The 25803-nt window shown below is 41.1% G+C and overlaps 2 protein-coding genes across 4 annotated transcripts; both read left to right on the forward strand.

The window, feature by feature from the left end:
• Positions 1 to 1353: 1353 nt before the first annotated feature.
• On the forward strand, positions 1354 to 10980 carry TLR7 (toll like receptor 7). 2 transcript variants are annotated; one of them, XM_048286239.1, is made up of 3 exons: positions 1354 to 1436; positions 2670 to 2798; positions 5310 to 10980. In XM_048286239.1, exons 1-3 carry the CDS (start codon positions 1434 to 1436, stop codon positions 8448 to 8450), a joined length of 3273 nt encoding a protein of 1090 aa, XP_048142196.1. In that variant the 5' UTR covers positions 1354 to 1433; the 3' UTR covers positions 8451 to 10980. The 2 variants fall into 2 exon arrangements, with proteins under 2 accessions (XP_048142196.1, XP_048142207.1); XM_048286250.1 differs by lacking the exon at positions 2670 to 2798 and having other exon boundaries at positions 1355 to 1436.
• A 5584-nt stretch (positions 10981 to 16564) lies between these two features.
• LOC125316873 (toll-like receptor 7) lies at positions 16565 to 25488 on the forward strand. Of its 2 annotated transcripts, XM_048286267.1 has the most exons (3): positions 16565 to 16694; positions 18678 to 18809; positions 19251 to 25488. In XM_048286267.1, exons 1-3 carry the CDS (start codon positions 16565 to 16567, stop codon positions 22382 to 22384), a joined length of 3396 nt encoding a protein of 1131 aa, XP_048142224.1. In that variant the 3' UTR covers positions 22385 to 25488. The 2 variants fall into 2 exon arrangements, with proteins under 2 accessions (XP_048142224.1, XP_048142217.1); XM_048286260.1 differs by lacking the exon at positions 18678 to 18809 and having other exon boundaries at positions 16611 to 16694; positions 19244 to 25488.
• Positions 25489 to 25803: the final 315 nt, after the last annotated feature.

The following is a 25803-nucleotide window of genomic DNA, read 5'->3' on the forward strand; positions in this document are numbered from 1 at the left end:
ATCATACTGCATTGCAGTACTTCTAGTATTCAGGCACAAAGGTGAGAAATACAGTCCTGAATTAATACAGCTGGCAATTAATAAGCCCTTTTCTAGGCCTTGATTGAAATGGCAATGATGCTGTACAACTTCCTTGTTTTCCTGTTTATTTTCTATATTACTCAGACACTAAACACATGGAATTTGAAAGTATTATTACAAATTCTTTCCCTGTTCATTTTTCAAGTTCCAGTCACCTGAAATTAATTTCTCAGCTCCACCATAGTCAGAGAAATTATGAATTTCAATTTAAAATGTAAAGTAAAATACGTATATAAGGAAGACATGAAAAAAACCCACAATCACCACCTGATAAACATCCTAAAAATTGAACCAGTCTGTTCTGATAAGCATGGAGACTCCTAAGTATGAAACTGTTAGAAAGACACCATGTTCTGTGAAATGCTGGATTGTCATCAGTTTAAGTCTATCCATGTAGCTTTAAGCTTTGGCCATTCTACAGTCTCCCACACAGTTTTAACCTTGCTCTATGCCACTTCCTGTGCCCTTTTCACTATCTTTTTTATCCTCGTTGGGTTTGTTTCCCTTCCCCAAAGTCCCAGTCACTTAATAGACATTTCCATAGAGTATTCAACTTAAAACCCTCCCATTTCTTGAAGCTATTTGTATCAGGAGTAAATGCCAAATAATAATAATTATAAAAATGACTAAACTTCCAAAACTGAACTATTGTTAACATCAATTACCAACTTCTGTCTCTATTTTCATGCAGCTTACACTAAAAAGAGGGGGTGGGGGAAAGGAGGAACTTGAGCTTCTGCAAATCTTAGTTTAGTCTGAAGTGACTGATTACGCGTATGTAGCACATTTTTCTCCTTGCTGATTGATCTTAAACTTTGTGGCCAAATATTCCACAGCTGTCCTTTGGAATTCCCCATGGCTTGGGTGTTTACCTTTTCGGAGCAGGTCTTACAGTTTTTTATGGTGTGACACTGTATCTAGGTAAAAACCAGTTTGAAATGAAAACTATGTTCAAAAGTAGCATAGAAGAGAGCAAATTGCAACATGTGAGAATAAAAGCACGTGGATGTATGAGTAATGTAAGAATTTCTTTAAAGGGGGAAAAATAAGAGTACTCAGTTATTTCTGTGGGGTGGAGTAGTAAATGAGGTACTGTTGTTTTAAGTACAAATGTTTGAGGAAGTAGGTTGCAGAAGTTGTTTCACATTCAATTATTTCTCAAGTTGCAATCGAGGTGAAAAGAAGTGACAGAGTAGTGATTTCTGCTGTTGTCTTGAGTGAGTTATGTCATGTTACATTCTCCTCTACACCTCAGCTGAACCACTGGAAACAACTTTTGTGCTGTTTTTCTTCTGCTCCGTTTTACAGTCTCTTCCAGCATCTAATCTGCCAGACCTGGAAGCACACAGAAAATGGTACGTTAAACTTTCATTTTAAATTTGCTCTTAGGTATCTTTGACTGGAACTGCTTTGGAAGATTTTCAAGAACATATTCTGCTTTTCTGTTTTCTAAATGGTCCAGTTTACTGTTATGGTTCGAAGCTGCAGAGCATTATGTCTGCAAAGGAAAGCATTAATTTGCACTAATACTTATTGTACAGCAGTGCTACAGAACACGTAACGAATGTCTTATCCAAATACTCCAAGTTTTTAGGTGTTTATTTTTCTCTACCCTTCCCTCCTGTCACAACTTAAAATACATGTGGAACCTCTACAGAAAAACTTCCTTCAGAAACTCATAGCTGTACTGTTGCTGAATATTTGAAGAACACCCTAAATCATTAGGGGTTTGTGCACATAGCAGTTAAGATCAGTAGATTAGTTCTTTTGAACTCCTTATAAAACCAAGCATAGATCACAGACAAAAGAACAGCTCGCATACTCCTGCTGTACTTTTAAACAAGCCTCTCATTGCAAAGACATTGCACAAGACAGCATTGCTTCTTGCTCTTATTTAGGTCTTTCTGTTTGTTCTGGTACTATAATGGATGCAACATTTTACATATGCAAATAGCCAGATACAGCCCCAAGATGTAACTCTTTACAGTTAAAACAGCTAATGCATTACAAAGATTATCAGGAGAGGGAAGAATATACAAAGAAATGAAGCACAAAGATGGTAGGAGCTACGCTGGCTCTGCAACAACACTTAGGTTCCTAAAAATACTGTAATATGTGAGAGTTCAAAACCTGAGCGTTGTAAGACTCAAGATGTCTTTTTTGACTTCTTAAGAAGCCTACGAACATATTCATGAAGACTTTCAAAGCCCAGATTCACCGCACCTAATTTCAGGCACCTAAATGTGCAGTGTTAACCTCTGCTTGGTGTGTACTCACGCAGATCTCCCTCGATCTTCAAACTGAACAGTCCCTGCAGAGTGGCCTCTCTCCTCTCTCCCACTCTCTCTTGAATTTCAGTGCTACTAAGATTGATGACAGCAAATTGAGGAACTTAGTTAAACACCCGAAATTAAGGGCCTGCGTGTAGTGACTGAATATGAGCTCATGTGGAAAGTTTGAGTCTTCAATCTAGACTGCAATCACACCTTGCCCATGCCCTGCTCTAGTGCTTCAACAGAGTGGTTTAATCTGGTTTATCAAATCTTTAAAGCTTGAACCTAATTAACTTTCCCTTCCTTCATTTAAAGGTAGAAAGGCTGGTGGAGTTTGATGTGCATCAGTTGTCAGTATTTGCTTCAGTGACTACAGATTCTGTGTCCATGGCTGGTGACAGCCAGCACTTCATGGTCTGCTGTGGTCTGTGTCGACAGATAAAGGTAAAAGGCACCCATGTGATGGTGGAGTGACACGTCCTGCAGTGCAGAGTCTCTATGGTTTCCCTATCAGCTCTCTGCTGTTCTCCACTGGGTAAACAGACTGGCCCTGGTGTCCATAGGTCTGCTAATGCAAGAAATGGAGGCAGGCAGTTTCTGGGACATCACAGGCCATTTGGTTAGCATAGGCATTCTTTGGTTTTCCCTTAGTCTCCTAATGTCCTTTACATGTATAATATGCTGTGTCCCCTGGGAAAGAAGGAAAGAAGGCAAAATTTTTTCAGGAATATATCCAGATTTTTCTTTGGCAGTGTCACTTGTCACTCTAAAAAAGACCTTCAATTTTCCATGTAATTAAATAGCAATGGCAGAGCCCTTCCTTCTCCTTCCCACATCCCTGACCACATTAGTGGAGAAAAAAGGGTTCTACTGAAAAGCTCAGGTGGTGGAAGGAAATTAATGCCTTTTATCTTTTCCAAATTCACTCCCCACTTAACTCTGATTACTCTCAATAATAATTTTTATCCAAGTGCACGGGAAATCAGAAAACTTAATCCTCCTCTAAAGCAGATTGGCTAGACTGTATTGAAAACACTGGTGAACTCCCTTACCCAGTGACCTCTGTCTGGGCAATTTTCCAAAGGGAATTCCAATAAGCCAAATGATGGTTAATTTGATACCTAGCAAATGAAAACACAAGAGTTGGAGATAATGAAATATGAATACACAGGCATGGCCTGGTTAGTCCATATGAGCCTGCTCTGAATAATTGTATGAATGACAGCCACAGCTACCAGCTGTGGTATTTAGCTACCTTGCCTTTTCTCAGAGCATGTGCGGATAAGAAGAAAGCACCATAGCACTTCCAGGGAGTGGGCAAGGAAATTGTGGTAACACTGTAGCTTCTGTCACTATATCAGGTTACACTGAATTCAAGGTCTGCAGTGGACTTTTACATTTTTCCTTCTATACTGAGGCTCTGTAATTCCAAAGATGACTGAAAGAAATACCAAAGTGATGCCATTTGGATGTTGAGTCAAGATAGCAGAAGTGCAGTGCTGTGTGAGACCTGATCTGGCTTCTCTCACATTTCCAGATACATGGATGCAGAGGTAGATTCAGCACAGGTAACATAGAAACACAAAGTTGTACAGGGGACACAGTGCTTGAAGTAAACAGGGCGTGCAACAGAAACCCTCGCTTCACCTCTAGGTCCATATCACCTGCAAGGCACACCTTTGGCAGCACTCGACAGGGTTTACACAGACTGCTTGGCAAGTCTCTGTATGTTCTTGTGTCACAGCTAAAGAGATAAAAACATTTCCATGTATCTTGAACATTTTACCTAATCATCTGATTTTCACCTACTTAATTGGGTTGTGACATTTAATCAATATTATGCCACACATAACTAATCCTGGTGGTTTAAGAGCCCCCTATGTGCCATACAAGCCTCCACCACTGAGTTTTCAAGGAAGAAACAAGGATGATGATTTTCGTGAGGTGTCTTGTCTTTAAAACTCTTGACCAACACCAGATGCAAGCAATTAGATACAGGGCAAGGCAGCAAGATGGTCATGGCCCTTCTGCCTGTGCCACACAAGCCAAGGCTGGCAGTCTGCCAGCCAGGGTTTCCTTGACACTGACTGCTGCTGAGGAAATAACCAGTAAGTTGTGAAATATTAAAAGCTCTTCCCATAATACCCACAAATCTATGAAGCCAGCAAGACCACAAAGTCTCAACAGACAGAGTGTTTCAGAAGCTTCTTAAAATGTCTGTGGGATTTTTGCTCTGGTTATTTAGGCTGGTTATTAGTCTTTCATGGAACATACCCAGTTTTAAACTTGTCTTTGATTTTCATGTTCCCACCTCACCCAGATACATTGTTTTCTTGTCCCTTGTCCCTTATTGGACAGTGAAAATGAAAACTGGTAATAAACTTTAAGGAAATAAAGACATTGACTTTCTTAGGTCAACTCTACATCTATTCTGCCACTTACTAGAGGAAGAATACTCATGATAATGTTAAATTTGAATTCGGAACTCAGTCACCTGTTAGTGCAGTTTTGGAAGTTTACACAAGCTTTTGAGCTGAGATTTTGAGTATAGATCTTGTATACGCTTAGAAAAAGTAACTGTGCTCATCTACGTTAATATGCAATGGCAACCTGCCGGATGTTGAACACCTCTTATTTCCCCTTAAAAAGGAGTATTCACAGAGACATGGACTTTAATTACCCCTTGTCACTTTCTCAGGAGATGTTTTTTAATAATTCATTTTTTAGAGAGTGATATTTAAATTAATATTAGAATTCTTGGTGATGATAAAATAAAAAAAGATTTGAGGAACCACCAACATATGCCTCCGGAAACATATATTCCTACCTGCACATCCATCCATGGTCAGTGTGTGACCAGGACCCCAATTTAGCTGTATAGTTGGCCTGACCCAGTGTGTAGGTGAAATATTCTCATTGCATTAAACTAATACTTCCGTATTTCCTTGGGTTTAGGTATCTCGTGCAAAGATGTCAAATGCATTGCCATTTATCCTGCTCTTCATATTCCCAATGCTGCTGTCAGGGGCTTGGTTTCCCAAAACTTTACCCTGTGATGTTAAGTCCTCAGAAGGCACTGTGACAGTGGACTGCACTGATCGGCGCCTTACAGAAGTTCCCAGAGGGATCCCTGGAAACGTTACCAACCTTACCCTGAGTATTAACCATATCCCCCACATCTACCCAACATCCTTTGATCATCTTGAAAACCTCCAGGAGATTGACTTCAGATGCAACTGTGTGCCTGTCAAACTTGGCCCCAAAGATAATGTGTGCACTAGCAAACTGAGGATTGAGACTGGTAGTTTTGCTGCCCTGACAAGACTGAAGTCATTGTATTTGGATGCAAACCAGCTGGCAGAAATACCCCGAGGTCTTCCTGCTACTTTAACCCTGCTGAGCCTGGAAGCAAACAGTATCTTTTCTATCCATGAAGCCAGCTTCTCAGAGCTAGGAAACATAGAGGTATTGTATCTTGGACAGAACTGTTACTACCGCAATCCATGCAACGTTTCATTTGAAATTGAGAAAACAGCCTTTCTGGGGCTGAAAAAGTTAACAATACTATCCCTGAAGTCCAACAACTTAACACATATTCCACCCAATTTGTCATCTACTTTAAAGGAATTGTATATTTACAACAACATGATTCAAGTGATTCACGAACAGGATTTAAGTGGCCTTTCCAACCTAGAAATTCTTGACCTAAGTGGCAATTGCCCACGTTGCTATAATGCCCCGTATCCTTGCATTCCTTGTCCCAAGAGCTCGATTCAGATACATTCAAAGGCTTTTGACTCCTTGGAAAATTTAAGAATTTTGCGACTTCACAGTAACTCTCTTCAGAGCATACCCAGCAGCTGGTTTAAAAACATCAAGAATCTCAAAGAACTTGACCTCTCCCAAAATTTCCTCATGAGGGAGATTGGAGATGCTCAGTTTTTGACATTTATCCCCAGCCTTATGCAGCTTGATCTGTCCTTCAACTTTGAAGTGAAGGTGTATTCTCCCTTCTTGAATCTTTCTAAGACATTTTCTTCTCTCTATAACCTGGAAACTCTGAGGCTCAAGGGTTATGTCTTTAAAGAACTGAGAGCACAAGATCTACGTCCACTGCTCGGTCTTCAGAATCTAACCATGTTGGATCTCGGGACTAACTTTATTAAAGTTGCAGACCTGACAGTGTTTGAAGAATTCCCAGCTCTTAAGTTCATTGACCTCTCAGTGAATAAAATTTCTCCTTCTTCAGGGGAAAGCAACTTCTATGGATTTTGCTCTAATCCTGGCATTTCAGTTGAGCAATACAACAGGCAAGTACAACAAGAGATGCATTATTTCAGGTATGACGTGTATGGGCGAAGTTGCCGTTCCAAAGACAAAGAGGCTTCTTCCTACCAATCTATAGTTAAGGAAGATTGCCTTAACTACGGAAAAACTCTGGATTTAAGCAGAAACAATGTATTTTTTGTTAACCCCTCAGACTTCCTGGGACTTAGCTCCCTCAAATGTCTCAACTTGTCAGGCAATGCAATAAGTCAAACTTTAAATGGAAGTGAATTCTCTTACTTGTCTGGATTGAAATATCTGGATTTCTCTAACAACAGGGTTGATTTGCTATACCAAACTGCTTTCAAAGAGCTAAAATTTTTAGAAATTCTAGATCTGAGCAATAACCAGCATTATTTTCTGGCAGAAGGTGTTACTCACGTGCTTAGTTTTATGAAAAACCTAGCCCATCTGAAGAAGCTGATGATGAATGAGAATGAAATTTCTACCACTATTGATACAGGAATAGAAAGCCAATCTCTTAGAATTTTAGAATTCAGAGGAAATCGTTTAGATGCTCTCTGGAAGGATGGCAATGCTAGATATTTGTCCTTCTTCAAGAATCTGACCAGCCTGGAAGAACTGGATATTTCCTTCAACTCGCTCAGTTTTTTGCCTCATGATGTTTTTAAAGGAATGCCTCCTAGTCTCAAGATCCTCAACTTAACAAATAATCAACTGAAGAGTTTCATCTGGGGAAGCCTCCCCTCTCTGAGGAACCTAGTAACTCTGGACCTGAGCAATAACCTTCTGACTACTGTTCCCAAAGAACTGTCCAATTGCACCTCATCACTCCAAAAACTGATGCTCCGAAACAATCGCATTCAGCGATTAACCAAATATTTTCTCAGAGGTGCTTTTAAACTGAGGTACTTGGACCTCAGCTCAAACAAGATTGAAATAATTAAGAGATCCAGCTTCCCTGAGAATGTCATTAACAACCTGGAGATGCTGCTTTTGCATGGCAATCCTTTTAAGTGTAACTGTGAGGCTGTGTGGTTTGTCTGGTGGATCAATCAGACACAGGTGACCATTCCTCTTCTGGCCACAGACGTGACCTGTGCTGGCCCAGGGGCACATAAGGGAAGGAGCGTGGTTTTCTTGGATCTGTATACCTGTCAGCTGGACACGTCGTATTTGATCCTGTACGCTCTGTCAGCTTCAACCGTCCTTGGCTTTATGGTGTTCACAGTGATGAGCCACCTCTACTTCTGGGATGTGTGGTATAGCTACCATTACTGCACTGCCAAGCTGAAGGGCTATCGGCGCTTGTCTTTACCAGATGCCTGCTACGATGCCTTTATTGCCTATGACAATGAAGATGCAGCTGTGAATGAGTGGGTGCTGCAGGAACTGGTTGAAAGGCTGGAAAACCAAAAAGCCAGGCAGTTCAATTTATGCCTGGAAGGAAGGGACTGGCTCCCAGGACAGCCGGTCTTTGACAACCTTTCCCAGAGCATTCAGCTGAGCAAAAAGACCATATTTGTGCTGACCAACAAGTATATTAAAAGCGGCAGCTTTAAGACAACATTTTACATGGCTCATCAGCGGCTTCTAGATGACAAAATGGATGTCATTATCTTGATATTTCTTGAGAAGGTTTTGCAGAAGTCTCGCTATGTCCGGCTGAGGAAGAGGCTGTGCAGAAGTTCAGTCCTGGAATGGCCAACTAACCCTCAGTCTCAGCCCTACTTCTGGCAGTGCCTGAAAAATGCCATAGCTACAAGCAATTCACTGGCTTACAACAAGCTTCTCCAAGAAACTGTTTAGTCCTACCCTTTCCCTTAAATATTGTTATGATACACATGCACCTTGCTTGGCACTTATTAGTGCACAGCAAGAAATGATGCACTACCCCCTGGAAGTCACTGTTGCAGAATATCACCACTTCCAGCTTTTATTTCACAATAGGCCTCTAACACCTCCTGTGGTTAGGTAAAGTGTGGGTTAGACACTTGGTCAATATGCTCGAGTACACAGGGTGAAGGAGTGCTTGGACCATGCCTAAAGTTGCTGCTGTTTAGACACTCTTGGAATAAATGTGATTTTTATAAAAATACATTGTTTCTCTATTTGCTGTATTTATGAAAATCAAGAAAAGCAACTGCTGACATATTTGTGTCAGAAAATCACTTTAGAAAAGCTCATTCTTTGATCTTAGGGAAATAAAAGATTTTTTATCTTTTCATCTTAGGCTTAGAGTTTCTTAGTCTACCACTTCTATCTGAGTGGGCAAACCGGGGAAAGCAAATTCTGCTGTGACTGCTGTCAGGGGCTTGGATCTGGTACAGGAGCTCTCCCACTGTTGCACTGTCAAAAAACCCACAAATCTGAAGAGACTTGGAAGTATGTGTGTGGAGTAAAATGGGAAGATATGTGAGAAATGAGTTCAGAAGGTCTTGTAGGCTATAGGTGGGAAGGAGTTATAACATAAAGGGATTCCTTGTGAATGGAGCTGCTGCATGGTTGCAAGAAGAGAGAGCAGACATGCAGAGGGAGAGGCACAAGGCAGATGGAGAAAATCAGTTAAACCAAACAGACAAAGAACTAGATGATCTTCCAGATCCCTTCCAACCCAAACCATTCTATGATTCTGTCATCTCAGCTGCCTCTGGCAGTTCCTTGCCTAGCTTTTCTGTCTGGTCCTTTCTTTAAATAGTCCCTTTTTGATTTAGTTGTAGGCATGCTAACAAGAAAGAACACAACAACAAACAAGAAAACTAATGTTCATCTAATATAACAGACAATAAGAATTTTTTTTCCCTCCAAATTATCATAGTAGTGTTACTGATTTACCACAGAAGCAGGAGAAAGATCAGGGCCTGGTTAGAAGAGTGGGTGTTTTACAATTTTATTTTAACATTGGAAGGAGGATCTGGGGAACTAAAGGCCTGTCAGCCTGACATCGGTGCCAGATGGAGATGATCATCTTGAATGCCATCATGCAACAAGTATAGGACAACCAGGTTATAACGTCCAGCTAGCATGAGTTTTTGAAAGGCAGTTCTTGCATGACCAGCCTGGTCTCGTTCTGTGACAAAATGACCTGCTTAGTGGATGAGGGAAAGGCTGTGGATGTTGTCTATCTAGATTTTAGTAAAGCCTTTTACGTAATGCACAGCATTGTTTAGCCAGGAGAAAAGCCAGCTCAGGGGAGACCTTATCACTCTCTACAACCACCTGAAAGGAGGCTGTACTCAGTGGGAGTCAGTCTTTTCTCCCATGCAGAAAGTGACAGGATGAGAAGAAATGGCCTGGAGTTGCAACAGAGGAGGTTTACACTAGATATTAGGAAAAAAATTTTAATAGAAAGGGTTGTCAAGCAATGGAACAGACTGCCCAGGGAAGTGGTGGAGTCACCATCCCTGGAACTGTTCAAAAACATGTGGATATGGCCCTTGTGGATATGGCATTTGAGGATATATTTTAATGGTGAACATTGTGATGGTGCTAAGTTGATGATTAGACTTGATGATCTTAAAGTCTTTCCAACCTTAATTATTCTATGATGCTATGGTTTCTTATGGTTGTGTTTGTAAAACACTGATTTGAAGTTCAACTACTTTATGCTCATTGTGACTGAGACAGTCACCAATCACCACTTTGCCCACGAATGCTTCTCTGTTTCCAACAACAAATCTAGGTGGGCACTTTTCCTAGTTGGTTCCCTTAATATCTCCACCAAGAAATTATCATCAGCATGCTTCAGGACTGCTTGTGTCCATTGTACAGCGCTCCCAATTGACGTCTGGGAAGTTAAGATCACCCATAAGAACAACATCTGACTTAGAGATATTCCTTCATTCTTTATGGAATAATTTCTCAGTGTCATGTTCCCAGATGGGTGGTTGATAGTATACTCCCACAACAACGTGCATCTTCATCTTTCCAGAGCCTCTCAACTGTGCCACCACCAACTGCAGGCACTATACATTTCAACCCCTCCCTCCTATAAAGAGCCATCCCCTGACTTGCCTGCCCTGCCTATCCTTCCTGAAGAGCCTATAACTATGTTATAACAGAGTAACACCATGAATCGACAGTATTGTTTTGTTTGGTAAATTTCTTAAATGTCAGATCATTTAACCCATGTTACTTTGCAGTTAAGTTGTTAATAACCCTGAAATCTGGGGCCACGTAATTATACCAACTACTACACAAAAGGCATACAATACATTTAATGCACAGTATCAGTTCCCACAGAACTCAGTGTCAAGTTCTGTTGCTTTATACCTCAGATCTTTGCGTCAAATAAAGTGCTGAATTGTTTGCCTTCCCTGTGCACAAGTACTGTAAATAAAGCTTCAAAATTACTTATGCCAAGAGGTTGCTTGTGCTTCTATTCTTTTGACACTCTTTGTTTGGAGACTGTGGCCTGCACAGGTCAAACAGAAAAGAATTTAGGCATTGACTCTCTTGCAAACCTTGCTCATAAATCATGTTACAGCTGTCTCGAACATAAGGATGAACGGTTAATCACACCAGACTGGTAAACAGCTTCATAATAAGATCATCCTTCTCCTTCTTTTCATGGTCTGACAGAAGGGACACAATGTTTAAATTTCCTTGGGAGTCTGAGCTGCATTTCATGACCAGTTGAAGTTTGTGTTTCTCAGACGGTTGGAAGCAAACCCACTCAATTTAATGGGATGAGATGGGGGAAAGAGCAGAAGGAAAATGGCAGAACTAATCTTACTGTATGTGCTGCATTTTGTGCACCCAAAATGCTTATGAAGAGTTACAGGTGACTTCCAACAGCTTTGTGAAAACTGCCTCCATTCTGACAGAATTAAAAGCCATGGGAACAGAAAATGGTGAGGTGTCTGGTGTTTAATGCTGCATGCTTCCTGGTCCCTGCCTGGATTCTGGTCTGAAGATCTGACAGTTCAGCCTGGTGGGAAACATTCCTCTCTCAGCAGCATTCTTTTGAGATAACTGAAAATATACCCATTGCCTAGCAGAAGTTGGAAGATTTAGCTCATATTTGCCTGTAAATATTATTTTGACTTGTTCCACTGTCCTAATGCAAATACACATTTTTGGCTTTCTTGGTAAGAGTATTTGATTTTTGCAGCTTTACTGGAAGCTCTTGCCATAGACTCCAGGGGTTTTAAATGTCAAACACTCAGCCTGTTGCTGAGGCAGTGTACTATGGGGAGTGAAACTGGAGCGTGTTTTCACTGCACAAGTGCCTCTCTCAGTTGATTGTCAGGCATCTGTTGTCAATGCTGGTGCTCTGTGGTTTCTTGTGTGTTGTGTGCTGGCTGCCCCTTTCTGGCAGCCAAGGCCCCACCCATCTGGGCTGGGGGGAGGATCAGGAGGGCAGCTTCAGAGCAACTCTTGGTTAGAGATACAGCTCCTGGGTAGGGATAAAGTCAGGCTAATAAGGAAAAAGAAAAAGGAAAATGATACAAAGGTGATCACTCACCACCTCCTGGCAGCAGACCAGTGCCCAGCTAGCCTCTGAGTGATTGCTGCTTTAGCTAAACCCTCATCCCACTACCAACCCACCCCAATTTTATTGCTCAGCATGGAACCTTATGCCTTTAGTCAGCTAGGCTCCGTAATCACGGCTGTGCCCCCTCCCAGACCCTTGTTCACCCTGAGCCTGCTCACCAGTGTGAGAAGCGGAGAAGGCCTTGAGGCTCTGCAACTTCCCCAACAAGGCATAATGCTGGTGTGTAATCAACACTGCTTTGGTCACCAGCCTGTAGCAGGGCATGACAGGGCTGCTATGGAGAAAATGGGCTCCATCCCAGACAGACCCAGTATGGTTGTTGTGAGTGACAAATGAGGTGTGATCATGGCTACTCATGTCTCTCTTTTCCAGGCCTGTGTTGAGCTATACTTGTAAGAAAAGGTAAAAGAAGGCAAAGAGTAAAAGAAACAGCACAGAACAGGCAAATCATAGAGACTTGCTGAATTCCCTGCTCAGATTACATTGTGCCCACACACATGTACATACACATAGATTTCTGTTCTTATTAGCAGGATTCATAGTGGATGGCTTTCATCCAACACTAAGGAAAGAGATTGTCTTTGGCAGAATGATTATGGTGCTATATTGTAGTTACAACAAAAGCATTTTTGATAGGACAGTATAATTAATACAGCACATAAATTATTATTATTAAAATGCCACAGGATTTCTACAAAACAAATCAATATAATATAAGCTATAAGTAGATTAATACGGAATTTATAATACATTTTAACTTATAATTTCCAATCATCTAAATCCTAACAACTTATGATGCAACTTATGAACCCTCTGCAGATCAAGTCAAATCTTATTCCATGCTTTGCTCTATCAGTATAACAATTATAATTAGACTCTCAAAACATACAAAAGAATGAGTCACTCCCTCCATCCTCAGAGGATGCAAACAATGGTGGAGGCATCCCTGCTACTGGAGGTTGATGGGTTTCACTGTCCAGCAGCAGCTCTGGTTCAAGTTCCCCCTTATGCCTCATAACTGGTTGGATCTCTGAACTGTGGGCTGCTGCACTTCACCTCCCCCTCCTGTGGGGGCCTAGTGGGCCAGGGACCTGCCAGGACAGTAAGGAGGGGAGCAGTCACCTGGTGCCCAGGAACCTTGAGGATGGGAGGGAGAGGAAAAAATTGTTTGTCTGGATTTTCTTCTGGGTTCACAGAACCTTCATGGCCTGAGAATGAGGTGAAGGGTAATGAAGATGTCACACGCTCAGTGACAGGTGATGGTTGCTTGCCTCATGAATTGGCATTCATTAACTCCATAAGCAGGGGTTGGAGCAGTGTGTACTCATGGCAGTGGCACACATCAGCACTTCACTTCAAGAGTGACTTTTCAGGGAACCCAAATGAGGCATGTGCCACTGCCCCTCAGCTCTGAAGAGACACCCAGTCCCACCAAGGCTTGCAGGAATAGGGTCCAGAGAACATTGGTGTGAAAGCAAAGGGAAAATATGGCTCCAGCATAGGCTCCAGGGCAGCCAGGCAGGAAGGTTACAGGGCTGGGAGTGGAAGCCTGCACTACTGTAAATGGCAGGCCCTTGGCCTTGGTTAAACACATAAAAACACTTTGAATGTTGTGGTATGATATATCTGCAGCTATATCTAGATAAATGTAATACATACACTATACAATATACATTCCTATTGCGCACGGGTTTTGCACGTGTAAAGATACATACATAGAGGGAGACAAGAAACCAATCCATTTCAAGTGCAATTCATGACATTAGAAAAAATAACCTCTATTGAGTAGTAGCCCTCACAGATACAAATGTCATGCACAGTTGTTGAAAACGCAGTATCAAAGCCTAAAAAAATTGAGAAAATTATGTCTCATGGTCTTTAGAACTCCATAAATTGATGTACATGCGTGTTTAATGTGAGCTGTTTCTTGTCTGCCATAATCTTAAGCCTTTATTTCATATAGAGATGCTCTCCTGCTATTTGATTTGTTTGGGTTGAGCAGTGTCTGAGTTCCACGTTGCTCTGCAGATGTTGTTCCAGTGCTCCCTCAGTGCTCTTGCCTGAAGATAACTTCATAAACCCTGGCAGGATTACCTATATAAAAATTTTCAAATTGTAGTGGGCCAGTAGGCTAGTACTTCCAATACTAAGAAGCAGGATTTGAGGATATCCCACTTACAAGTGCCAAAATTCCTCTGAACCTGTCAGTTTTGTGGTTTGCAGCAGTTTCTGCATTACTGTGCACCATCACTTCCAGCATGACTACCTTGTTACTTCTCCTCCCCATCATCCCCCAGAGAAAAGAAGGAATGATGTCTGTGGCTACGCCATCTTACCTGCCCCTGAGGAAGGGGAAAACAGTAGGGGTACAGTTGCTTTGCTGACCCTGGAGAACTTGGAAAATAACTCCATCTCATTCCAGCTATTTCTGGATGCCTTCTGGCCCCCTTGAAGGAAACTCACTTTCAAAAACAGGACTGCTGGGCACCTTGCCTTTCAGCAAACATTTTCAACCTGTTGTAAACCAAACACTCAGTGTTGGCACTGAGGTAGCCTGAGGCAGCCTGAGCTTTCAGAAGAGGCAATGTCTGTTTCTGTGGTATTAGTGGCTCCCTCGGCCATATCTCAGCACCCTGGGTGGTTTGGGTCAGCTCTTAATGCAGATCTATCAGGGTGTCCTCCCTTACCAGAGCCCTGAGTGCTTCCTCTGCCCTTGTTGTAGGCCAATCTCCTCCAGTGCTGTCTTCTATTGTTGTGATTATTATTAGTGCCCGCAGACACATTTCTGCAACAGCTATCAGCAACATCAGTTTGAAAAGTCAACTTATGTATTGTAAAAAACAGAGCAAGATAACTGGTTTTCTTGAATAATTTCCTGGGTAAATTATGCCATTTTACACTGAACACTGTATTAACCATGAATAGATGGAGTTGTAACCTCGTTCTTGAAATGAGGGTCAGCACTTTAGAGAAAAGACGTTGTAGCAAGGCTTTAGGACTCTAACTATCGAGATTTAAAATAAACACAGTGGAATCTTGATTTTGACAAATAAGATAAAGCAGCCTCCTGTTGACAAAGGGAAAAAAAATGGAAATGTGAGTTCACCAATCTGATTAGAAGCCAACCAACAACGAAACTTACAGATGAATGATTATGACAATTAAAGACTCCTGCTTTATTTTAAATTGTTTTCCTCACTCACAGCAGCAGTAATATACATTTGCTCTTACCAGAGGGTCCTCCCCTAACACGTGATGTAGTAGGAAGTACTTTTCTGTTTTCAGTTACTCGTTTCAGAGGGGGCAAAAGAGATTTTGTGCGATTTCTGAGGGAAACTGAACTACTAAAATCAGTAAACCAGTGACTCCCTGTGCCTCTAAAAATCAAATTACAGTTCAGAAGTTCTGGACTTCTGAAAACTTCCCTGCATTTACCCTGCCTCCATCTCTGAAGTGAATTATTGCTGTATTGTGCTTCCCACATTTCATAGGTAAAAAAAATAAAGCTAAGAAATTATCTGCATTTTATTAGCACTCAGCTAAAGCTGCAGTTTCACATTACATAGAATTGAAACTCCTTGAGCTCTTAGCTGGTTGACAAAAAGTTCCTAATATTAAAAAAAACCCAAAAAAACCAAAAAAACCAAACCAAAAAAACCCAAACCAAACCAAACCAAAACAAACAAAAAACAAACAAACTAAAGAGCAAAAGAAAATGCTAAGTGTTTGTACAGCTATTAAAATTTCCACAGTTTGTAGCCTTAGACTGTGAGGGAGCACCTGTCAAAAATTACAGGGTTGGGTGACTGGACATTGTGTTTTAGAAAACTTTCATGCAAGCAAAGTGGACACTAAGCATCTCATATTCCAGTGACATGTACCAGGGATGTGGCTGGTTGCTTGAAGAAATCAACATTCACAGTCCAACTTGTGCACGCTCTTCCACATAGATTTCACTTTTTTGTATTCAGTTTCCTATGCCCTTACCATTATCCTTTTTGTCTTGGTTTCAGTTCCCTCCCCTAAGTTCCATTCACTTAACAAACATTTCTTCCATAAAGTATTCAGCTTAAGAGATTTGTCTGCTCCTATTAGCACACAAGTGATCCTTAGTAAGATCTGAATCCTTGAAGCTATTAACTGCAGAAATTAATCCCAAATAATAATTATAAAAATTACTAAACTTCCATGTCAATTAACAATTTTTGTCTCCCTTCATGCAGCTTACAGTAAAAAAGGAAAAAAAAAAGGAACTTGAGCTTCTGCAATCTTTGTTGATCACATGAATATTACCCTTTCATAATGCCTTTTCTCCTAGCTGATTACTCTCAGGCTCTCTTGTTAAGGACTTTGAAGTTGCCTTCCTTTGGTGTTCAGATGAAGAGAAAGAAGATACAGTACAAATTACTGTCGTCTTGAGTGAGTTATGTCATGTTACATTCTCCTCTGCACCTCAGCTGAACCACTGGAAACCACTTTAGTGCTGTTCTCTCCTGCTCCGTTTTACAGTCTCTTCCAGCATCTAATCTGCCAGACCTGGAAGCACACAGAAAATGGTATGTTAAACTTTCATTTTAAATTTGCTCTTAGATATCTTTGACTGGAATTGTTTTGGAAGATTTTCAAGAACATATTCTGCTTTTCTGTTTTCTAAATGGTCCAATGGGTCGAAGCTGCAGAGCATTATGATTGCAAAGGAAAGGATTTATCTGTACTCCTATACTTCTGAATGAGCATAATAATATACTTGCTGTAACTTCTGAGGTGTTTCTCTAGGCTTTCCCCCATGAACTCCTCACATATATATGGAACATTAGCAGATAAACTTCCTTCAGAAACACATAGCTGTACTGTTGCTGAATATTTGAAGACCCTAAATCATTAGGGGTTTGTGCACATAGCAGTTAAGATCAGTAGATTAGTTCTTTTGAACTCCTTATAAAACCAAGCATAGATCACAGACAAAAGAACAGCTCGCATACTCCTGCTGTACTTTTAAACAAGCCTCTCATTGCAAAGACATTGCACAAGACAGCATTGCTTCTTGCTCTTATTTAGGTCTTTCTGTTTGTTCTGGTACTATAATGGATGCAACATTTTACATATGCAAATAGCCAGATACAGCCCCAAGATGTAACTCTTTACAGTTAAAACAGCTAATGCATTACAAAGATTATCAGGAGAGGGAAGAATATACAAAGAAATGAAGCACAAAGATGGTAGGAGCTACGTTGGCTCTGCAACAACACTTAAGTCCCTAAAAATACTGAAATACGTGAGAAACCTACAAACATATTCACGAAAACTTTCAAAGCCCAGATTCTTTGCACTTAATTCCAGGCACCTAAATGTTCAGTGCTAGTCTCTGTTTGGTATGTGGTAAGCTAGAACTCTTTCCATCTTCAGAGCCAAGCAGCAGCTGGAGAAGGGTCTCTTGGTCTCTCTCTATCTCTCTCTTCCTCCCCCCTCCCTCTCTTGAATGTCACTGCAGCCTCGGTTAATAACAATAAACTGAGGAACTTAGTAAGCAGCTAAAATTAAGGGCCTGAGTGCAATGGCTGCATACAAGTTCATGTAGGAAGTTTGCCTATTTAATCTAGACTGCAATCATACCTTGCCCATGTCATGCTCTAATGCTTGGACAGTGTTTATTTTGGTTTATCACATCTTTAAAGGTTGAATCTAATTGACTTTTCCTCCTGTTGCATTAAGTGTGTAGCAATTTGGCAGAAAATAAACTCCCTTGCTTTCCAGCTGGTCCTCAGAGATCAGAGAGGCTGGGTGTGTCTGGACTTAATTTCTGATTCGAGCCGATTTAGTACTATTAAGTCTGGTCAGGTTCCCAGATGCAACAATAGCCTGAGTTACACTACAAGCCTCATCTCATTCGCTAACAGATTCAACAGTTGTGAGGATTACTGATTCATCACTGTAAGTCTGGTTGAGTTCAATAAGAACTTTCATGAACACAGATTCACCAATACCACAGTTTATTGGATAATTGATAAATATATTAGACTTGCAAAATACAAATGTACAGTGCTATGTAAGTGCTCCCAGTGCAAATCTTACCAAAGAAGCATCCCTAGTTTTGGGAAGAGAGAAAAACAAGCCCACTGACTTGTCTGTAAAATGGTTGCATTTTCATCCTCTGTCAATGAAGATTTCAAATGCCAATTTATACTTTTGGGAGAAGTGGAAGCAAGACTGCGACCAAATATTCTGTTACTGCCATCATTAATGGGGGACACAGAGCAGCCACTTATATGTAAATGAGAGATATCAAGAGTAACAAAGAAATTACAAAGACTTTGCGTCTTGCACAAGGAAAGTACAGAATTGTGACACTTTAGCTTCTCTTCCTCTTCTACCTGGCTGACTGAAAGTAAAAGGGTTATCTGTTTCTGCTTGATAACGCATTACCCTTCAGCAGGCCATAATGCCCAGAGTAATCCCTTATGGAAATCCCTTTACCACATACCACGGCATATCTCATGGCTGTAGGCCTCATTCCTACACCTTCCCTGTTTTAAAGGAAGAAAGGCTACTGGACTTGTATGTGCAGCAGCTGCCAGTATTGCCATCTGTGACTGCAGGTTCTGTGTCCATGGCTGGTGACAGCCAGCACTTCATGGTCTGCTGTGGTGCGTGTCATCAGATGCAGAATAAATGGTACCTGTGTGATGGAGTGACATGTCTTGCATTGCAGAGAGTCTCTATGGTTTCCCTACCAGCTCTCTGCTATGCTCCATGGGCACTTGCCTTGGCAAATGATCCTGGCCCTGGGGTCCATTGGTCTGCAGTAAAAGATGGAGATAGGCAGTTTCTGGGATAACAAGGGCCATTTGGTTAGGATAGACACTCTTTGTTTTTTCATTAGACTCATAACGTTCTTTACATGCATAAAATGCTGTGTCCCCTGGGGAAAAAAAGGAAAGGAAATACCAATATATGCCTCCTGAAACTTATAATCCTACCTGCACATCCATCCATGGTCAGTGTGTGACCAGGACCCCAATTTAGCTGTATAGTTGGCCTGACCCAGTGTGTAGGTGAAATATTCTCATTGCATTAAACTAATACTTCCGTATTTCCTTGGGTTTAGGTATCTCGTGCAAAGATGTCAAATGCATTGCCATTTATCCTGCTCTTCATATTCCCAATGCTGCTGTCAGGGGCTTGGTTTCCCAAAACTTTACCCTGTGATGTTAAGTCCTCAGAAGGCACTGTGACAGTGGACTGCACTGATCGGCGCCTTACAGAAGTTCCCAGAGGGATCCCTGGAAACGTTACCAACCTTACCCTGAGTATTAACCATATCCCCCACATCTACCCAACATCCTTTGATCATCTTGAAAACCTCCAGGAGATTGACTTCAGATGCAACTGTGTGCCTGTCAAACTTGGCCCCAAAAATCATGTGTGCACTAGCAGACTGAGGATTGAGACTGGTAGTTTTGCTGCCCTGACAAGACTGAAGTCATTGTATTTGGATGCAAACCAGCTGGCAGAAATACCCCGAGGTCTTCCTGCTACTTTAACCCTGCTGAGCCTGGAAGCAAACAGTATCTTTTCTATCCATGAAGCCAGCTTCTCAGAGCTAGGAAACATAGAGGTATTGTATCTTGGACAGAACTGTTACTACCGCAATCCATGCAACGTTTCATTTGAAATTGAGAAAACAGCCTTTCTGGGGCTGAAAAAGTTAACAATACTATCCCTGAAGTCCAACAACTTAACACATATTCCACCCAATTTGTCATCTACTTTAAAGGAATTGTATATTTACAACAACATGATTCAAGTGATTCACGAACAGGATTTAAGTGGCCTTTCCAATCTAGAAATTCTTGACCTAAGTGGCAATTGCCCACGTTGCTATGATGCCCCGTATCCTTGCATTCCTTGTCCCAAGAGCTCGATTCAGATACATTCAAAGGCTTTTGACTCCTTGGAAAATTTAAGAATTTTGCGACTTCACAGTAACTCTCTTCAGAGCATACCCAGCAGCTGGTTTAAAAACATCAAGAATCTCAAAGAACTTGACCTCTCCCAAAATTTCCTCATGAGGGAGATTGGAGATGCTCAGTTTTTGACATTTATCCCCAGCCTTATGCAGCTTGATCTGTCCTTCAACTTTGAAGTGAAGGTGTATTCTCCCTTCTTGAATCTTTCTAAGACATTTTCTTCTCTCTATAACCTGGAAACTCTGAGGCTCAAGGGTTATGTCTTTAAAGAACTGAGAGCACAAGATCTACGTCCACTGCTCGGTCTTCAGAATCTAACCATGTTGGATCTCGGGACTAACTTTATTAAAGTTGCAGACCTGACAGTGTTTGAAGAATTCCCAGCTCTTAAGTTCATTGACCTCTCAGTGAATAAAATTTCTCCTTCTTCAGGGGAAAGCAACTTCTATGGATTTTGCTCTAATCCTGGCATTTCAGTTGAGCAATACAACAGGCAAGTACGACAAGAGACGCATTATTTCAGGTATGACGTGTATGAGCGAAGTTGCCGTTCCAAAGACAAAGAGGCTTCTTCCTACCAATCTATAGTTAAGGAAGATTGCCTTAACTACGGAAAAACTCTGGATTTAAGCAGAAACAATGTATTTTTTGTTAACCCCTCAGACTTCCTGGGACTTAGCTCTCTCAAATGTCTCAATTTGTCAGATAATGCAATAAGTCAAACTTTAAATGGAAGTGAATTCTCTTACTTGTCTGGATTGAAATATCTGGATTTTTCTAACAACAGGGTTGATTTGCTACACCAAACTGCTTTCAAAGAGCTAAAATTTTTAGAAATTCTAGATCTGAGCAATAACCAGCATTATTTTCTGGCAGAAGGTATTACTCACGTGCTTAGTTTTATGAAAAACCTAGCCCATCTGAAGAAGCTGATGATGAATGAGAATGACATTTCTACCACTATTGATACAGGAATGGAAAGCCAATCTCTTAGAATTTTAGAATTCAGAGGAAATCGTTTAGATGCTTTATGGGTGGACGGCAATGCTAGATATTTGTCCTTCTTCAAGAATCTGACCAGCCTGGAAGAACTGGATATTTCCTTCAACTCGCTCAGTTTTTTGCCTCATGATGTTTTTAAAGGAATGCCTCCTAGTCTCAAGATCCTCAACTTAACAAATAATCAACTGAAGAGTTTCATCTGGGGAAGCCTCCCCTCTCTGAGGAACCTAGTAACTCTGGACCTGAGCAATAACCTTCTGACTACTGTTCCCAAAGAACTGTCCAATTGCACCTCATCACTCCAAAAACTGATGCTCCGAAACAATCTCATTCAGCGATTGACCAAACATTTTCTCAGAGGTGCTTTTAAACTGAGGTACTTGGACCTCAGCTCAAACAAGATTGAAATAATTAAGAGATCCAGCTTCCCTGAGAATGTCATTAACAACCTGGAGATGCTGCTTTTGCATGGCAATCCTTTTAAGTGTAACTGTGAGGCTGTGTGGTTTGTCTGGTGGATCAATCAGACACAGGTGACCATTCCTCTTCTGGCCACAGACGTGACCTGTGCTGGCCCAGGGGCACATAAGGGAAGGAGCGTGGTTTTCTTGGATCTGTATACCTGTCAGCTGGACACGTCGTATTTGATCCTGTACGCTCTGTCAGCTTCAACCGTCCTTGGCTTTATGGTGTTCACAGTGATGAGCCACCTCTACTTCTGGGATGTGTGGTATAGCTACCATTACTGCACTGCCAAGCTGAAGGGCTATCGGCGCTTGTCTTTACCAGATGCCTGCTACGATGCCTTTATTGCCTATGACAATGAAGATGCAGCTGTGAATGAGTGGGTGCTGCAGGAACTGGTTGAAAGGCTGGAAAACCAAAAAGCCAGGCAGTTCAATTTATGCCTGGAAGGAAGGGACTGGCTCCCAGGACAGCCGGTCTTTGACAACCTTTCCCAGAGCATTCAGCTGAGCAAAAAGACCATATTTGTGCTGACCAACAAGTATATTAAAAGCGGCAGCTTTAAGACAACATTTTACATGGCTCATCAGCGGCTTCTAGATGACAAAATGGATGTCATTATCTTGATATTTCTTGAGAAGGTTTTGCAGAAGTCTCGCTATGTCCGGCTGAGGAAGAGGCTGTGCAGAAGTTCAGTCCTGGAATGGCCAACTAACCCTCAATCTCAGCCCTACTTCTGGCAGTGCCTGAAAAATGCTATAGCTACAAGCAATTCACTGGCTTACAACAAGCTTCTCCAAGAAACTGTTTAGCTTTACTCTCCCTTTTAATATTGTTATGATACACAAGACCAAAATCTCCTGAGCAAAAGATTCTGAACTTCATTTGCAGAAACTGTCAAAGCATGGAAGATAAACCTGTTTGAAGTTATCCCCCAAAATGAAATGCAGAACTACTTCGAAATCCAATAATTCACTTGTACTCTGACAAGTTTGAACAGAAACTGTTGCCAGAATAGATGTTTAGTTGATATACACCTTGTTTTGCACTGATGGCTGCACAGCAAAGGAAGATGCTAAAATGGGAAGGTATGTGAGACAAAGTTCAGTAGGGCTTGCAGTCTGATTTGTGAAAGCAAGGATGGGGAGCAGGACAGCAGACAGGCAGAGGAATAGACACAAAGCAGGTGGAGCAAATCAAGTAAACCAAGGAGGAAGTGAGAATAGAAAAAGAGAGGAAGGTAAAAAGTAAAAAAGAGAGGAAGGTAAAAAGTAAAAAAGAGAAAGTGGAAAAGGTGGTAAGAAAGGAGCAACATGCAGCTATACTAGAGCATGGTGGAAGTTCAGAAGCATTTACTGCTAATTTCCAAATAACTTTTTCACTTTGCCTTTCATCTGCCTCCTGGGCTGTTGGCTGAGCTGGCTACTCCATGAAGATTTTAGGGCTCCTCTCTAATGTTGTACTATCAGTTTGAGGACCTTTTCCACCCAAGCCCTGAGTGACCACCCCTTCTGTATTAGCTGGGTGTTAGCTGCTCCAGCCAGAGCTGGCACCTGAGGACATACTACCTGTCCCCAGAAGAAAATATAGACAGAATTTGGAAGTGCAAAGCATGTAAGATTAGGTCACACAAGGAAAGCATCCTTCCCACTGTTTCTTCAGCTGTGCTGTTGTGCTCCTGAGCAGCCTTAAGCCCTCCTTCATCTCCTTGTTCCCCAGGCAGGTCCTTCTCCCACAGCAACGGATGGGCCACCACTAAACACTTGAGATAGGAATAGGTCTGACTTTGAGGACATCCTGAAAAAGGGAAGAAACATAAACACCTGTGTCTGCTCCCCACTCTGTTTCACAGTACAGACTCATTGAACACATGACAGTATTTCAAAGGAAACCTTTTTTAAGGGCAGCCTAAACTTCTGAGCATGACATAGGCAGGTTCTCGGCTTGATGTGATGATGTCTGTTTTGGGAGAAGCAGCACATTTTCACCTTGCTGAGTGCTTCTGCCTGCAATAGTCTGGGCAGCTTCTCCCCTCTTGCTCAAAGCCCTTTTTCTTTTCTGGCAACTTGTCTTGCTGACATCTCTGGCTGATGGGGAACTGTCACTGTTAACTGCTTTAAACTTGTTTATTTCAGATGCCACCTGCATTTCCTCACCTAAATGTTATGACTGGTCCTTTCTTTAGGTAGCTCCTTTTTTATTTATTTGTAGGCAACAAGACATAAAAAAAAAGAAACACAAGAAAAGAAACTTCATATAATAATATTACTGATGAGAAGGTTTTTTCCTATCAGTTTGTCACAACATTTTTATTGATTGAATACAGAAGTAGGAAAAAGATGAGGACCTGGTTAAAAACTGGGAGTTTTACAGTTAAATTTTAATAACATGTATTTCTAGTGGTTTTGTTTGTAAGCCTAAACAATCTGTATCTCTAAATATGATGACAGATCATGTCACTCTCTCCATAAGGTAATTCTTGAAACAGGAACATCTATCCCCCAGTTACTCCCACACCATCTCCCTCTGGCTCCCCACAAAATGTCTGTTTGGAGCAGATCCTCTTTCTCAGCCTCACTGATTAGGGCAGGAACACCAGGTCACTTAGCCTTTCTGAGGTTGAGAGGAGAGGTATTTTTATCCCCTTCTGTTGACGAGCATGCACAGTATGGGTATGAGATGAGTAGCAATGAGTATAAATTGGTACTGGTATTAAGGGAGCTGACTAGGAAAGGTATCCTCCTTGATGTTCTTCATCAATTGCTACTTCCTTACAGAAATTGTAACAGACCATGGCTAGACTTGGTATTTAGCCTATGCAGACCAGAAAGACCACACATGGAATGGAAGAAGCAGAAAGAGGAGAAAGGAGGAAGAATATTGGCAAATTTATTGAATTTTTACAGTGCTTGTGGAATTGGCAGAAAAAAATGTGCTATTTACATTACTAGCATTAGTAATTAGGCACAAACATAATAATCACTGGAAGTTGGTAAGAAACATCTATACTTACAGCACAGGTTTATATGACTGTAAAATCCTCTCTGATCACTTTGATCTCTCTGTTTTTAAGAACTGACACACGAGGAACTTGCAGCTGCCTCCCCTGTGAGAAAAATTTATATTTGAAGGGACTTCTTAGATCAAAGCAGGTCTGATTTCAACACAGCTTGTTTAGTCTCTTGTTCTGCAATAAAATTGGAGTGCCACGTAGCAAACATGATATTCCATAAAGGAACTTTATAACAGCATCTTTAAAAATACACTGTGTAGTAGATCACACTGGGGGTCAACAGGCCCTCTAGAACAGTGAACCACTTTTAGTTTCTAAATATTTTTCTGAATATTTTCTTTCATTTCACAAGCTGAGTTCTAGTCGCACTGTCTTAGCTATGTGGTTTATTTATGTCATACTCCCCATAGTAATATCTGCAACTCTGGTATCGTATATCTTACCAGTATTTTATTAAGATTCCACAAGAGTGAGAAGGCCTGGAAGTATGTGTTGCTTAAAAACACATATGCCCAATCTTGTATTTTCCTACAGAAAGAGTAGTTTTCAGCTAAAGAGCAAAATTGTCAATGAGTCCTTTGTGAATATGCCTTCTTTTTCTGCCACAATTTTTTATGCTTTTGCTTTGCTAACTGAAGAAATAATTGAAATGTGATTTCTAACTGATCTCCCACAGTGACAGATTACTTTCAGTGTAGAAGAACAAAGGGAAATTTCCTGAAATATCAAACAAGAGAAGTTTTAGCTTATATTCTTGACTGGTTTCCAGATGGTTCTTTGCCATAATTGAGAGTATTTGAGGTCCACAAGTCTATATGGAAGGATTACATTCATACAAGGTTATGCTCCTAAACATTGCAGCTGAGTTCTGCATTCTGTTCATAATAAAATTTTTTAACCTAATTACCTTGGTCTAAGACTTATTTTTAGTTCTGGTATTAACTTAGGAAAAACTTAATCACTAAGTCATGTTGTTGCTTATCTATCCTGAACTTCTATTCATGATGCAAAAGAAAGAACTTGCAAAGTAAGAATTTTATTGACCCTTGCTCCTTTGGAAAAAGAAATGTCAAAGTCTTTCCATACTTCCCTGTAGTTTCTCACCTTGCATGTTCCTCTCAGAAGTTCCAAAGCATCACTGTGACAGAATGTATTTTACTGTCCTAAAACCCACCTCAGGCAGCAGTGGCACCAGTTCGTCAAAATCCCAGAGCTTGA

This window comes from Corvus hawaiiensis, chromosome 2 (genome assembly GCF_020740725.1).
Source record: "Corvus hawaiiensis isolate bCorHaw1 chromosome 2, bCorHaw1.pri.cur, whole genome shotgun sequence".
NCBI lineage: Eukaryota > Metazoa > Chordata > Aves > Passeriformes > Corvidae > Corvus > Corvus hawaiiensis.

Excerpts from the sequence above, each read along its gene's own strand:
- TLR7 (XM_048286239.1), top strand. Across the intron at positions 2,799-5,309 it reads GTCTGTGTCGACAGATAAAG|GTATCTCGTGCAAAGATGTC; the intron begins GTAAAAGGCACC and ends CCTTGGGTTTAG.
- LOC125316873 (XM_048286267.1), top strand. The coding sequence starts at position 16,565 with ATGTCATGTTACATTCTCCTCTGCACCTCAGCTGAACCACTGGAAACC. Across the intron at positions 16,695-18,677 it reads CTGGAAGCACACAGAAAATG|AAAGGCTACTGGACTTGTAT; the intron begins GTATGTTAAACT and ends TTTTAAAGGAAG. Across the intron at positions 18,810-19,250 it reads TCATCAGATGCAGAATAAAT|GTGCAAAGATGTCAAATGCA; the intron begins GGTACCTGTGTG and ends TTTAGGTATCTC.